The 14,512-nt window shown below is 42.3% G+C and overlaps 1 protein-coding gene across 1 annotated transcript in view; it reads left to right on the forward strand.

Annotated features, from left to right (window-relative positions):
- Positions 1-14,512, forward strand: part of LOC309565538 (cathepsin W-like) — a gene marked incomplete at its 3' end in the record, with an annotated part of 78,225 nt that overhangs the window by 20,950 nt on the left and 42,763 nt on the right. The window contains exons 7-8 of the mRNA XM_082270496.1: positions 114-230; positions 4,616-4,680. Of these exons, the coding sequence (XP_082126622.1) occupies positions 114-230; positions 4,616-4,680 (182 nt within the window). The remainder of the gene's footprint in view (positions 1-113; positions 231-4,615; positions 4,681-14,512) is intronic.

A 14,512-nucleotide genomic window follows, 5' to 3' on the forward strand; every position in this document is an offset into this window, starting at 1 on the left:
GAGGTCTGACACATGACTTTGCTTCAATGTCCCTGAATTAAGCTACTTACCTTACCGCTTACCAATATTTATTATCTCTCTGTTTTTTTTATTTTTTATTTTATGTAAATGAGGACTGGAAACCGAAAACCTTTACCCGTATCAGGGATCAAGGGGGCACTGTGTGTTTGACCCTTCAGAGGACCTTGCAACAATTGATGATTTTGTAAAACTCTCTAGCAATGAAGAAGGTAAGGATACAGTTACAAAAAAACATCTAAACAGACAATAAATACAATTATAAAAACCATCAAACGTTTTTTGGAAAAAAAAATTTTTTTGGAATTAAAAATTAAGAAAACAGTAAAGTTAGCCCAATTTTTCTATAATAGGAAAGATAATGTTACGCTGAGTAAATAGATACCCAACATGTCATGCTTCAAAATTGTGCACGCTCAGGGGCGGACTGAGAAACCTTAGGGCCCCTGGGCAAAATAAATCAAGGGCCCCTTTTCAAGGCCCCACCCATGTTCCGCATCTAGCCACACCCTTGCCCAGCCTCCAGCCACACCCACATCCCACTTCCAATTTTTTTAGCAGAACATGATGAGTGTATAAGATGGCCAAAACATTTTTCCTCGTTTTAATAGGGGTATCATTACAACGCATCTCTACCTATTTGCATACAGGAGCTTCTCATTATCATTAGCAGCACTAATTCATTCTCCACAAAGATGATCTGCTGTTTTAAGCAAATGCTATCACTCCCATGCTAATTAAGCAGTCAATGTCCGATGGCTGCCTCCAATAGAGGCATATCTATAATCAGCTCATCAGCATACAGCAGGCCCGGACTGGGACAAAAAATAGTTGTGGGCATTTTAGACTGAGCAGCCCGGGGGGCAGGCTGTGTTAGTCAGCCGTGGCTGCAGGGGAGAGCAGGGAAATGCCCTACATTTTGAAAATATCTTGGCACAGTGGTTTTGATTTTTGTGTTTAACCAAGCATTGTCATTCCAAACATTGTTCAGTCCCCTTCAGTATCATTACCAAGCTGCTCTTTTCAGTAATTAAAGGATAAGTCCAGTCAAAACCTAATGAATGCTAAACTTAATCTTTGCCACATTCTAAGACTATTCTATCTAACCCTGTAAAGCAAAAATCACTGTACTTACCTTTTCTGCACCTAATCCGGTCCAGTCCCACGCTGAGCTGTCAGCAGTGGCTTCAGCATGGAGGTGGGTGCAGGAGAGGCACTTGACAAGGGAAGCTCCATGGTAAGTCTATAGGTGACGTCACTTCCCATTCATTTCAGAGCCATTGCCAGCCCTTTCCTGCACACAGTTTCTGTCGCTGGAGACCGGACCAGATTGGGTGTAGAAAAGGTAAGTACAGTGATTTTTGCTTTACAGGGTTAGATAGAATAGTCTTAGAATGTGGCAAAGATTAGGTTTAGCATTCATTAGGTTTTGACTGCACTTATCCTTTAATTACTGAAAAGAGCAGCTTGGTAATGATACTGAAGGGGACCGAACAATGTTTGGAATGACAATGCTTGGGGAAACCCAAAAATCAAAACCACTGTGCCAAGGTATTTTCAAAATGTAGGGTAGTGTCATAGACAGGCCCACTTATCTACCCTGCCAGCTTCTGTAGGTCAGATAGGCTCCCATCATAATGATAGGCCAAAACAAATAAGTGAGAGTCCGGAGAGGACAGACTAGCCTTCAACACTACCAGAACGTGTTAGACCATCCCAATTTCAGAGTTCTCTCAGTGTTAAAGCAGCTTCGTATATGGTACAGTTGGGTTTACTTTAACTACCTGGGGAAGATGCAGAGGGTCCAACTTAACATGAGACAATATAAAGATATCGGCACATGAAAATAGGATCCCAGGCATAATTTCTATTCCTAAAAAGTCAGTTGTCAGCACTTAAGTGTTCTGAAAAAAGCAGCATGCAATATGTGTAAATATACAAACACAAAAAGTACATAAAAACGAGAGACCGCTGATAATTTCTATTCCTACTCAGAATGATCAGCAAATATTGAAGAAATATTACCTTTAAAAGTCCATATTTATTACATCCAATAAAAGCAATGCAGCAAGGATTACATGATATTGCCTTTCAACTCTGAAATGCTGCTCTATCTATTTCAATAGATATAGACTCTTAGGCCCCTTTCACACATACGGTTCGTTCAGTTCATCAGTTCAGTCACATCAAAACAGAGCTTTCTTTTGGTGGTATTTGATCACCTATGCGCTTTTAATTTTTTGCAATATTATTAAAAAAAAGAGCAAACATTTTGCGAAAAATTGACCTTTTTCACTTTGACCAATATATTCAATTTTTGTCATATATTTAGGCCAAAATGTATTTAGCTACATGTCTTTGAAAAAAAAATTCTCAATGAGCGTATTTTTAACCACTTTAAGGCCGGAAGATTTTACCCCATTCTTGACCAGGCCATATTTTGCGATTCGGCACTGCATTACTTTAACAAACAATTGCACGGTCGTGCGACGCTGTACCCAATTTGATCACCTGTGCGATTTTTAATTTTTGAAAAAAAGAGTGACATTCTGATATATAACATTCACCAAAAAAATTTTACAAATCAAATTTTTTTAACATTTTAGGCCAATTTGTTTTCTGCTACATATTTTTGGTAAAAAAAAAAAAATCACAATAAGCGTATTTTGATTCGTTTGCACAAAATTTATCGCGTTTACTAACTACGGGAAAGATTCCTGATTTTTATTGTTTTTTTTTTCTTTACTAATAATGGCGGCGATCTGCGATTTTTTTTGCGGGACTGCGACATTGCAGCGGACAGATCGGAAACCTAACTGACATTTTTGACACTTTTGGGGGGACCAGTGACATTACTACAGTAATCAGTACTAAAAATATGCACTGTTACTATAATAATGACACTGGCAGGGAAGGGGTTAACACGGTTGGTGATCAAGGGGTTAAATGTGTGCCTCATGCTTACTGATGTGTGGGGAGAGGGGGTTGTGTGACACAGACACAGATTGCAGGTTCAGCTATGCTGAATCCTGTGATCTGTCCCTGCCTGTCACAGAGGAGATCCGATCGCTTTGTTTACACAAGCGGGCGGATTTCCTCAGTCTTTTCCCGACAATCGGGGAAGAGTGGTGGTGATCACCACATCTCCTCCCCTGGCCCAACTCCCGCTGTGTCTAAAGACGGCGGGAGCGAACCTCCAGCGGCGCTCATGCCGCCGAGAGAGGGAGGAATCTGGCGACGTTGGTCTACGTCGCCAGACCCAGGGCTGCCGCCTTGCTGCAGTAGCAGCAATGTGAGCAGTCCGGAAGTGGTTAACAAGACCCTCGTTTACCATCAATTTCTTTAAGAAGTTGTTTGTTTGAATGTCAAACACAGATTGTTTACTCCTGATGTTAATAGTCACATATAAAGGGTGTGCTGCCTTTTTCCTTTCTACTTAAAGTGGTTGTAAAGGCAAAAGGTTTTTATTTATCTTATTGCATTCTATGCATTAAGATAAAAAGCCTTCTGTGTGCAGCAGCCCCCCCTCAGCCCCCCAATACTTACCTGAGGTCCATCTAGATCCAGTGATTTTGCAGTAGTGTCTCGGCTGCCCGGAATTGCCCTCCTCATTGACTGAGACAGTAGCATAACGCCATTGACTCCCGTTGCTGTCAATTAAAGTCAGTCAGCCAATGAGGAGAGAAAGGGGGTGGGGCCGAGGCTCCATGTCTGAATGGACACAGGGGGCCATGGCTAGGCTTGGGTGCCCACATAGCAAGCTGCTTGCTGTGGGGGCACTCAACAGAAGGGTGGGGCCAGGAGCACCGAAGAAGGACCCCGGAACAGGAGGATCAGGGCTGCTCTGTGCAAAACCACTACAAAGGTCAGGTAAGTATGACATGTTTGTTATTTTTAACTAAAAAAACAAGACTTTAGTATCAACTTAAGTGCCTTTCTCCTGTTTTTCACAGCTACATGCTTAAAATGCATTCTGTATTAAATAAAGCAATGTTTCCTTCTTATCTCTTTTCCTTTTTTTGTAGTTTTAGGCCCCGTTCACACTGGGGCGACGCTACTTCGCCGGGCGACCTCACAGGTCGCGGCGCGCTGCTCGCCCCGCGACCTAGGAGTGGCCGGCACGGACTTCATAACATTGAAGTCTATGCAGGTCGCTCCGGGTCGCCCCAAAGAAGCTCCAGACCCTTTTTCTAAGTCGGAGCGACTTGTGTCGCTCCTATTAGAACGGGTCCATAGCTTCTGTATGGCAGGCGACCTGTCAGGCGACCAGGTCGCCTGACAGGTCGCCCCAGTGTGAACGGGGGCTTAGAGTCTTATTAGGTTTACAGAAAAAAAGATAAACAATCGTCAACATCTAGCATCCTAAACACAATAAGGGACTGTATTAGGTCTTGAAAAATATAGGCATGAAATTCAAGGGAACCACTACGATAGTTTTAAACTTTGACTAGATATTTGTAAACCTCATTGCTGTGTTAAAAAGCAAAAGCAGACAGGCTAAATGCATACATTCACGTGGCTGTTTTTACAACTAAAAGAAAATGAAAGATTTACTTGGGGTTTGAATTTGACTTTTCTTTTTCAATCTTTTTAACAGCAATGGCTTCTTTTATTAGTATCAAAGGAACCCTCACCGCCTGCCTTAATGCTACTGTGCTCCAGGTGAGTCTGTATAGATTCAAGGCTTGCAAGATGCAAAATTAGGTTTTATTATATTTATTAGGCAGCAGTGAAGTATCTGATGGTGCAATGCCTTTTTTTATTGACAAACTTAAAATTCTAGTAATTTTATTTCTAAACGATAGCAGGGTTCCACTTTAATATATAGTATACTAAGTATATATATAATATAGTAACAGTAGTTTGTTTTTGTTTTGTTTTTTTTTTTTAATTAAATGTTCCTCAGCACATACACTTCTGCAAATTTTATACTCCCTCGTCCAAAACTCAATCAGTCTTTCTCCAAAATTCTATCAGTTGTCTTTTTGGATCCTCCGATAAACTGCAGTCACTCTTGCTCCAGGTCTTGATGATTTGTTAGTGTAACGCTCCGGCGTTTGTTTAGTGAACTGGATTTGCAGCTGCAGAATTTCCACTCAGTAGTCGTGTAGAGATGTGTTGAATTACCATATCCAACTCTCCAGACTCATCATTGTGGCCCGGCCTGCCTCACCATGCAAATATACAGACACTCAGATAAGATGTTCCTGGAGTGATAGGTTGTATACAATAGTATAGAGGTGATGTGCTAAAAGGACAGGCGTGAGTAGTGATAGCAATGATAGGCACTCAATAGTAATGTTCAGGAGTGTTAGCAGATGGTGATAGATAGTATGCAGATAGGTTAGCAATCATGTACAAGTAACAGGTGGTAGGGGACAGCAGATGAAGTGTACAGGAATTGCTAACTTAGTGCAAGGATATAGATGGTAAGTCAACTCAAGAGCTAGCAATCTATGTAACAGTGCAGATGATAGAATTAGTAATGCATAGATAGCAACAGTCTTTAGTATGCAAGAGTAGATAGTGTAAGTTGATAGGAAGGAATTCCCTGTGGGGTACTTATCACTAGTTGGTTTAGAGAGATGAGGGGTCCGGTAATGAGATAAGGATCAGGTAGCGAGATACAGGATCAGTAGCGAGATACAGGATCAAGTAGCGAGACTCCGGTCTATCCAGATACTGGGGAAATAGCTGGAGGCTTCAGCAGCGTCAGACAAGGCTGTATAACAAGCGGTTTGCACGAACACCTTGTGAGTGAAAGCCGGCGATTGAAATAGCCGCTCAGAGCGGCGCCTAGTGATGACGTCATGAGAGTTAAAGGGACAGGTAGCTATATGCGGAAGAAATGGGCTGGAAGGGTACCGAAGGTACCAGAATCTTACAGTTAGTCAACTTTCTAACATTTTCCCTTCATACCTACTCCAAATTTAAATCGTTTATTTAGTCGTCCTCCTCCACAATAGTCTTCTAAAAATTGGTCTCCATGCTCCACAGTTATCCTTCTAACAACATTTTTTTGCCTTTTTAAGTTGTGGTTCTCAACTGGCAGTCAATCATCTGTGTCATGAAAAGTAGAGGATTACCGGTTGTATTTGGGGTTATTAGGAGTTTCTGGAAAAAAAAGGAACCAATTAAAAGGAACATACTAGATATCCATGGCAGAGCAGAAAAAAAAAGGGGTGTGGGATTCAGGCAAAGAGCACAAGACCAGCATGGAGATCAGGGGTCAGTAAAGAACAGCTGAAACTGGAGTACAGAATCAGACCAGACTGTAAGAGTAAGCATGTCACCAAAAGGTGGTCGAAGGTTATCAGTGAGGCACAGGCTCTTAAAGTGCATCACAGTTCTAAAGGTTCACCTCAGTGTGAGGGTGGAATTTCCTGCAGGACAACTCCTAAAGTACTACCCATTATCACCAGGGAACAGAACAGTGTAACGCTCCTGAGTTTTATGTATAATGTGGATTTACAGCTGCAGAAATATTCCACTTCAGTAGTCATGTAGAGAAACGCTGAGATACCAATCCCAACTCCCAAGACTCATCATATGTGGATAGTCTCAATTCAGCATACAAATACACACACTCAATAAGAAGTTCCTGGAGTGATCTATGTATATAGTAGTATAGAGGCTGAAGAGACAGGTTGAGTAGAGACGATAGGTGACAGACACTTGAGAGGAATGTTCTTGAGAATGAGATAGTAACAGGTGGGATGCAGATAGGTTAGCAATCATGTATGTTAGTAGATGATAGGATAGCAGATGACATACAGGAGAGACTAACCCAGTGCAAGAGCAGATGATAGTAGGCTCAAGAGCTAGCAATCTAGATAGTGCAGATGTAGTAACAGTCCTTAGTATGCAGAACTAGACAGTGTAAGCTTTAGTATGAAGGTTATTGAGGATTCCCCTGTGGGGTACTTATCACTAGTAGCAAGTAGCAGAGGAGAGGTTCGGTAAGAGCAGATGATCCGGTAGCAGGATACAAGGATCAGCAGCGAGGTTCCGATAGCGAGGTATGCTTGCAAGCATGCGAGCTTCAAGGCACAAGACAAGGTAAGCATCAAGGCACATCTAGGCACACAGCAGGTTGAACGAACACATGTGAGTGAAAGCTGGTGATTTAAATAGCTGTTCAGTCCGGCGCCTCATGATGATGTCAGCACTCTTAAAGGGAAAAACACCTATATGTGCTTCATCTATCTAGGTAGATGGAACGCACCCGGAATCGGAAAAAGCTGGTTACCGATACGAGAATCGGATAATACTGGCTGCCGATACGAGAATCGGATAAGACTGGTTGCCGATACGAGAATCGGATAAGACTGGTTGCCGATACGAGAATCGGATAATACTGGTTGCCGATACGAGAATCGGATAAGACTGGTTGCCGATGTGAGAATCGGAAAAAACTGGTTGCCGATGTGAGAATCGGATAAAACTGGTTGCCGATGCGAGAATCGGATAAAGCTGGTTGCCGATATGAGAATCGGAAAAAAAACTGGTTGCCGATATGAGAATCGGATCAGGTTGGTAACCGATCTGAGAATCGGATCACTTGTTGCCGATATGAAAATCGGATCAGGTTGGTAACCGATGTGAGAATCGGATCACTTGTTGCCGATATGTGAATCGGATCAGGTTGGTAACCGATGTGAGAATCGGATCACTTGTTGCCGATATGAAAATCGGATCAGGTTGGTAACCGATGTGAGAATCGGATCACTTGTTGCCGATATGAGAATCGGGTCAGGTTGGTAACCGATGCGAGAATCGGATCACTTGTTGCCGATATGAGAATCGGATCAGGTTGGTAACCGATCTGAGAATCGGATCACTTGTTGCCGATATGAAAATCGGATCAGGTTGGTAACCGATGTGAGAATCGGATCACTTGTTGCCGATATGAGAATCGGATCAGGTTGGTAACCGATGTGAGAATCGGATCACTTGTTGCCGATATGAGAATCGGATCAGGTTGGTTGTTAGGGTGTCTGCTACATGAACCCCTCACTAGAATCGGACGCATAACCATTCAAAGTAGTCATAGCAACCAATGCTTCTTCAAACATCCTCAGATCCTTCCTACATACCACCGTGCCATTAGAAGCGCGTGCGCAGTCAGGTGCAAGAATCTCAATGTTTTCATTGGAAGCTAAAAATGTGCTTGCAAAAATAGGAGTATCCATACCAACATCTGCCAATTTCTGGGTGTCCTTTTCTGATATAGAACGGGGACAGGGCTGGCAACAGCCTTGGTAATTTCCAGGCTGTTTTTCAGGGAAGACAGTTCGGATTCGCCTGGCCTCCATTGGGAGAGCCTTAGGCCTATGGGGTCGGATTGGGCAGGATGTAATGAAATGTCCCCCTTCGCCACAATAAAAACAAAGGCCATAGATTCTCCTGTGATCTCTTTTTTTTTGTAAGGACAACTTAGTATGTACGGCACCAATCTCCATAGGCTCCTCATCCATCTCTGTAGGATCAGGGTTCAAATGAGATGTGTCAGAGTGACAAGGCTGACTGTTTAAGGCAGGCTTGTACCATGACCAGGCAGGATCACCATATTCATTTGGTTTTCTTTTTTCCCTAGGTACCCGGGGTCTGCGGTTACCTGGAGCAGGTTTAGGAGTAGATTTTTGGGAGGGGAGACACTGGGAGTACATTGCAATTGCAAATGACTCCCAATTGTCTAGGATCGGACTTTTTTCTTGCAGTTTCTGGTATGCCCATGTTTTCATTTTGCCAGAAAGCAAATTAATGGCAGCATGAACTTTAATAAAGTCATTATGATAGGTCCTGGGCTTAAGGATAAATAGGAGCTCACAATCCATCCGAAAAAAAAGAAAAGAGTAACGGGAACCATCAAACCTGTCTGGTAGAAGGACAAGAGGTTCTGGGGGTTGAGCAGCAGTAGGCTGTGTCAGTCTGGCCACCTGCTGCATCAGAGCCTGATTGTCTTCTTTTAATTCAGTAAGTGCGTGTATTAACGCAGTTACTTGTTGTGTTAACTGTGTCACCTGAGTGGTCATTTCTGCTGAATCCATTTTATCTGGTTCGTTCAATCTGTAACGCTCCTGCGTTTTATGTATAATGTGGATTTACAGCTGCAGAAATATTCCACTTCAGTAGTCATGTAGAGAAACGCTGAGATACCAATCCCAACTCCCAAGACTCATCATATGTGGATAGTCTCAATTCAGCATACAAATACACACACTCAATAAGAAGTTCCTGGAGTGATCTATGTATATAGTAGTATAGAGGTGATAGGCTGAAGAGACAGGTTGAGTAGAGACGATAGGTGACAGACACTTGAGAGGAATGTTCTTAAGAATGAGATAGTAACAGGTGGGATGCAGATAGGTTAGCAATCATGTATGTTAGTAGATGATAGGATAGCAGATGACATACAGGAGAGACTAACCCAGTGCAAGAGCAGATGATAGTAGGCTCAAGAGCTAGCAATCTAGATAGTGCAGATGTAGTAACAGTCCTTAGTATGCAGAACTAGACAGTGTAAGCTTTAGTATGAAGGTTATTGAGGATTCCCCTGTGGGGTACTTATCACTAGTAGCAAGTAGCAGAGGAGAGGTTCGGTAAGAGCGGATGATCCGGTAGCAGGATACAAGGATCAGCAGCGAGGTTCCGATAGCGAGGTATGCCTGCAAGCATGCGAGCTTCAAGGCACAAGACAAGGTAAGCATCAAGGCACATCTAGGCACACAGCAGGTTGAACGAACACATGTGAGTGAAAGCTGGTGATTTAAATAGCTGTTCAGTCCGGCGCCTCATGATGATGTCAGCACTCTTAAAGGGAAACACACCTATATGTGCTTCATCTATCTAGGTAGATGGAACGCACCCGGAAATTATGTGATAGGAGGCACTGAGAGTGCCAGAACCTTACAAACAGACAGGATCAGATTAAGCATCATTTGTGAAGTAGAATCATTTAAAGGTTAAAGTCGGAATTCAGGACAGTGTAACCAAAGGCAAGAGCATAGAGCATGAAGGTCCAGAGAATCACTGTAGACAGGATCAGAAATGGAAAGCTAATACAGGCCAGCCAAAGCAAAGGACCAGTTTGGGGCTGAAAACCTATATCCATTTAGCATAACGTAATATGTCATACCAAGCTCAGAAGATGTATTAGTACAGATTGATGAGGCCAGAGTTCCCTCAAGAAAAGTAAAGAGTTAGCCTCAAGTAAAAAGCAGAGTAGACACAAATGAGAAGGAAGTGGAGACACAGACTAGATCTAGATACATAAAAACAATTGTCAAGGAAGAGCTGAAAGAGTGCCAGATTCATTTAAGGTATGGAAACTTTGTTCAGTGAGAATCTGTCTCATTTGCCATTTTCAGTCATCTGATTTACTTTAACTCATGGTGGGATTTAAACCCCTGAAAGCATAGAGTAAAGGAAGAGTGCTAATTACTTGGCTACATTACTAACTATTTTTTTGTTTTGCTTTTCCATCTTGTCAAGCACACAAATGTTACTATTCTGTAGTATACACTGCAACAGTTTTTTAAGTTGAATTTACATTATTTGTTATACTTTCAAAACGCAAGGTTTTAATCAAGTAACAATAAATCCCTGTAACGCCTATAGAGAATTAAACTGAGTGCCAATTATAAAAGGGTGGGAGGCAAACTGATTGAGTTCCTGTGCTTTCTGGGTGGGTCTCTCTAAAAAGCATAGGTATTGTGAATGTAAGCCATTTAAAAGACAGGGACTGGTGAATGATTGAATGTACATGGTTCTATATACTTGAAATCTAACAACTGAGAATGACAAAGGAAGCAGATGACTGAGAATGACAAGTAAGGCTGATAGTGAAGATAAGTCAGGCTGATGATTTCAGCAGGGTTAAGTGACAATGTCATTAATCTGACAACTAAGGATGACAACTGAGACTGATGACAAGCTGATGACTCAAAATTATGAGTGAGGATGGTCACTGAGGAAAAAAGAATGGAACAGCTAAAGAGAATGAGTGAGAATAGCCATTATTTAGAGGACATCTAACAAGTGATCAAGGACTATAGGACAACTGATTACTGTTTACCGAGAAAGTCAACACTTCGGTTGAAATAAAAACAGCTTTATTGACAAAATAACACATTACAAACAAGTGGCAACAGTAAAGTAACCTTCACTGCACCTAGAATAAAATAAGGACAACGTTGTCTATAAGTGATTAGCAGCTGCTTATGCGTCTATTCATACACACAGTGACTCTGAAAAGGAATCGAGGACTCAAGCAGAGATATTCCTGCAAAAAAGGTGACACCTTTCCTCATCTGAGATAACAAGCAAAGCTAAAGCTCATCTCTGAGGTCATGTATTTTACTGGTCACGAGTTCTCAATTAGCAGGGTGTTTGAGGTATGACTGTGTGTCATTAGGAATAGCAGGTAGGTATTGGAGATTCCTAAGTTGCCATCCCTGGACAGAAATTCAAAAAACTTCCAGTTAAAAATATGCTATACAGCAATTCCTTATGATCTTCTACCAGGAGATTAGAACAAAGGCTCCTATATCATGATGTGTGGTGGAAACGCAGTGGCCAGGGTGCTAAAGGTGCAGTTAGAGTGGGTACAGTCCTAGACACCATTAAGACGGACAATTATTGAATTTAGGGAGATTAAGGCTGAGGGAATTGCTCACTGCCTCGTTCGGCTTGGAGCATGCGCAGGGGGTGAAGTGGAAGCCAAACGCAGTATGGACTTGTGGATGGTTGGATGCCGGTGTCAAGTGGACGTGAGCAAATGGGCAAGTCATGGAATGGGAGATGTCTGTATGTACGAGGTGGAGAGCAATTCCCCCAGCCTTAGCCTCCCCTAAGTCAATCCTTGTCCGACTCAATGGTGTCTAGGACTGTATCCACTTTGACTGCATCTTTAGCACCCTGACCACTGTGTTTCCACCACACATCTAAGAGCCTTTGTTCTAATCTCCTGGCAGAAGATCATAGGAAATTGCTGTAAAGCATACTTTTAACCGGAAGTTTTTAGAATTTCTGTCCAGTGATGGCAACTTAGGAATCTCCAACACCCTGCTAATGGAGAACTCTGGACCAGTATAATACATGACCTCAGAGATTAACTTTAGCTTTGCTTGTTATCTCAGATGAGGAATGGTGTCACCTTTATTACAGGAATATCTTTGCTTGAGTCCTCGATTCCTTTTCAGAGTGACTGTGTGTATGAATGAGAAGATATACCTGTGCTCAAACCCCAATAGCTTGTACATGTATTTAAAATATCAGGTGCTAAAGGGGTGTGACCACATATTAACACTACAAATTCTGGATGGACCCTCTGCACACTACTACACCCTTTCCAGCAAACTGGAATCATAATCCCTCTTCTGGCCGGTCCTACACTGCCTTGCCACTGCAAATGCTACAGTGGACACCATGCCAACAGGGGGAATAAAGACCCAAGGTGGGGGAGAGCAACTAGGTTCAGATCTGGTCACTGACCTGCTGCGAGGCAGTGTAGGACTGGCCAGAAGAGGGATTACTTTGATGCAGTTGGTCAGCTAAAACATTTATTGCAATATATGTGAACTAAATATTCCTATTTTTCATTGCATAGTTTGCTGGAAAGGGTGTAGTAGTATGCAGAGGGTCCATCCAGAATTTGTATGTATGAATGGGCGCATGCGCAGCTGCCAATCCCTTATAGAAAACGTTGTCTTTATTTTAATTTAGGTGCGGTAAAGGCTAATTTACTGTTGCCACTTGTTTGTAATGTATTATTTTTCAATAAAGCTGTTTTTATGTCAACTGAAGTGTTCCACAAATATGACTTTCTCGGCAGACAGTAGTTCCTCCTTATTTATGCTTGTTTTGGTCACGTGGACTGCACCGATCTACTAACAGATGTTTTTGTTCTTTGGTGAGAGGTTGATACGGCTGTGACAGTTTTCAGTGATTTAGCTGTCGCCACTCTAATTAGAGGGTTGATCCGAGATTGTATGTTGTATTATTATTGCTATAGGACAACTAAGGTGGAAAACTACAAAAATAACGATGTTTGTAGAAGGAAGGGCCAAGAGAGAAGAATAAAAGAAAAGTGACAGAAGTTCTGAGAATTGAAAGCTTCCCTGTGTTTACAATGCTTCAGTTTGTAAATAAACAGAGAGCTTCTGTAAGCGCCGGTTCACATTGCAGCGACGCTACTTCGCACCGCAACCTCCGAGGTCGCGGTGCGAGCAGCGCGCCGCGGCCTCGGAGCGGCCGCCACGGACTTCATAACTTTGAAGTCTATGGCGGTCGCCTCCGGGTCGCCCCAAAGAAGCTCCGGACCCTTTTTCTAGGTCGGAGAGACTTGTGTCGCTCCTATTAGAACGGGTCCGCAGCTTCCCTATGGGAGGTGACCTGTGAGGCTACCAGGTCGCCTCACAGGTCGCCCTAGTGTGAACCGGCACTAAAGAGTGCTTCCTGTTCATTCACTCTGCAGCTCAGGCTGCAGAGAGAGGATTGAGGAATCTGTGTCCTCAACCTCTTTCTCTGTCTCAAAAGTGAGAAGTTGGGTGTCTGTTTAGACCCCTGACATTTCACCAACTTTCACAGGGCTGTTCAAAAAATGAAAATAAAAAAAAAATAAAAACTGTAAAATTAGGAAAAAAAAAAAGTAATTAAGGGCTCATTCTCATAGAATCACTGTTCCTCTCAGCTAGGCTGTACAGGGCCCCATGATTTCTGACAGCAGCACAGCTGAGGTACACCTGAAAATGGACATTGTTAGCTATATTTTTAGTATTCAAAATTACAACATATTCTCCTTCAGATGGGCCCCTAACCATATGAAATTTTTAGCGATTAACCTTATCCCAACTGTTGATTCTATATTTAAAGTGAATTCTCCACCATTTTTTTACCAAAATCAGACAGGATCTCTTCAAATGGAACAAAGAATCCTTCTCTTGGTTTGGGTGAAACAGTATTCTCAAAATGAATGTCCTACCAAGACTTTTATATCTTCTACAAGCTCTTCCTATTCGTATTCCATTACACTTTCTCAAGCATGTATGTAATGAATTCAGCCTATTCTTATGGTCCCTCTGTCCTTAAAACCCTGGTAATGAGACTTGAACACAACTTCTCAGACCAACAATGGCAGAGGATTATATAGCTCACTTATAAGTTATCTATATCCAGCAAAATACAAGAGTCAGGCTATAAGCTGCTGGCTGCAGGTATAGGGTTCCTCTTTCCACAGTGCTTGAGCCTATGCTGGAGATGCCAGTGGCATGAAGGGACACTTGCACATGTTTTCCGGGTTGTCCCACCATAAGAACTTTCTGGGACAAAATTTAAGATATTTTTTGACAGATGTCTGACTGGGGAGTAACCCCGCTGCCTTACTCCTTCACCTGATTCCAACATCAATCAAACAATATAAGAAGTCCTGTTAATAGTACACCCTCTCAATGTGGCAAAAGCCTGCATTCTATTTTACTGGAAACAGACATCT

The sequence above is a fragment of the Pelophylax lessonae genome (genome assembly GCF_965119305.1).
Source record: "Pelophylax lessonae genome assembly, chromosome: 10".
NCBI classification, from domain to species: domain Eukaryota; kingdom Metazoa; phylum Chordata; class Amphibia; order Anura; family Ranidae; genus Pelophylax; species Pelophylax lessonae.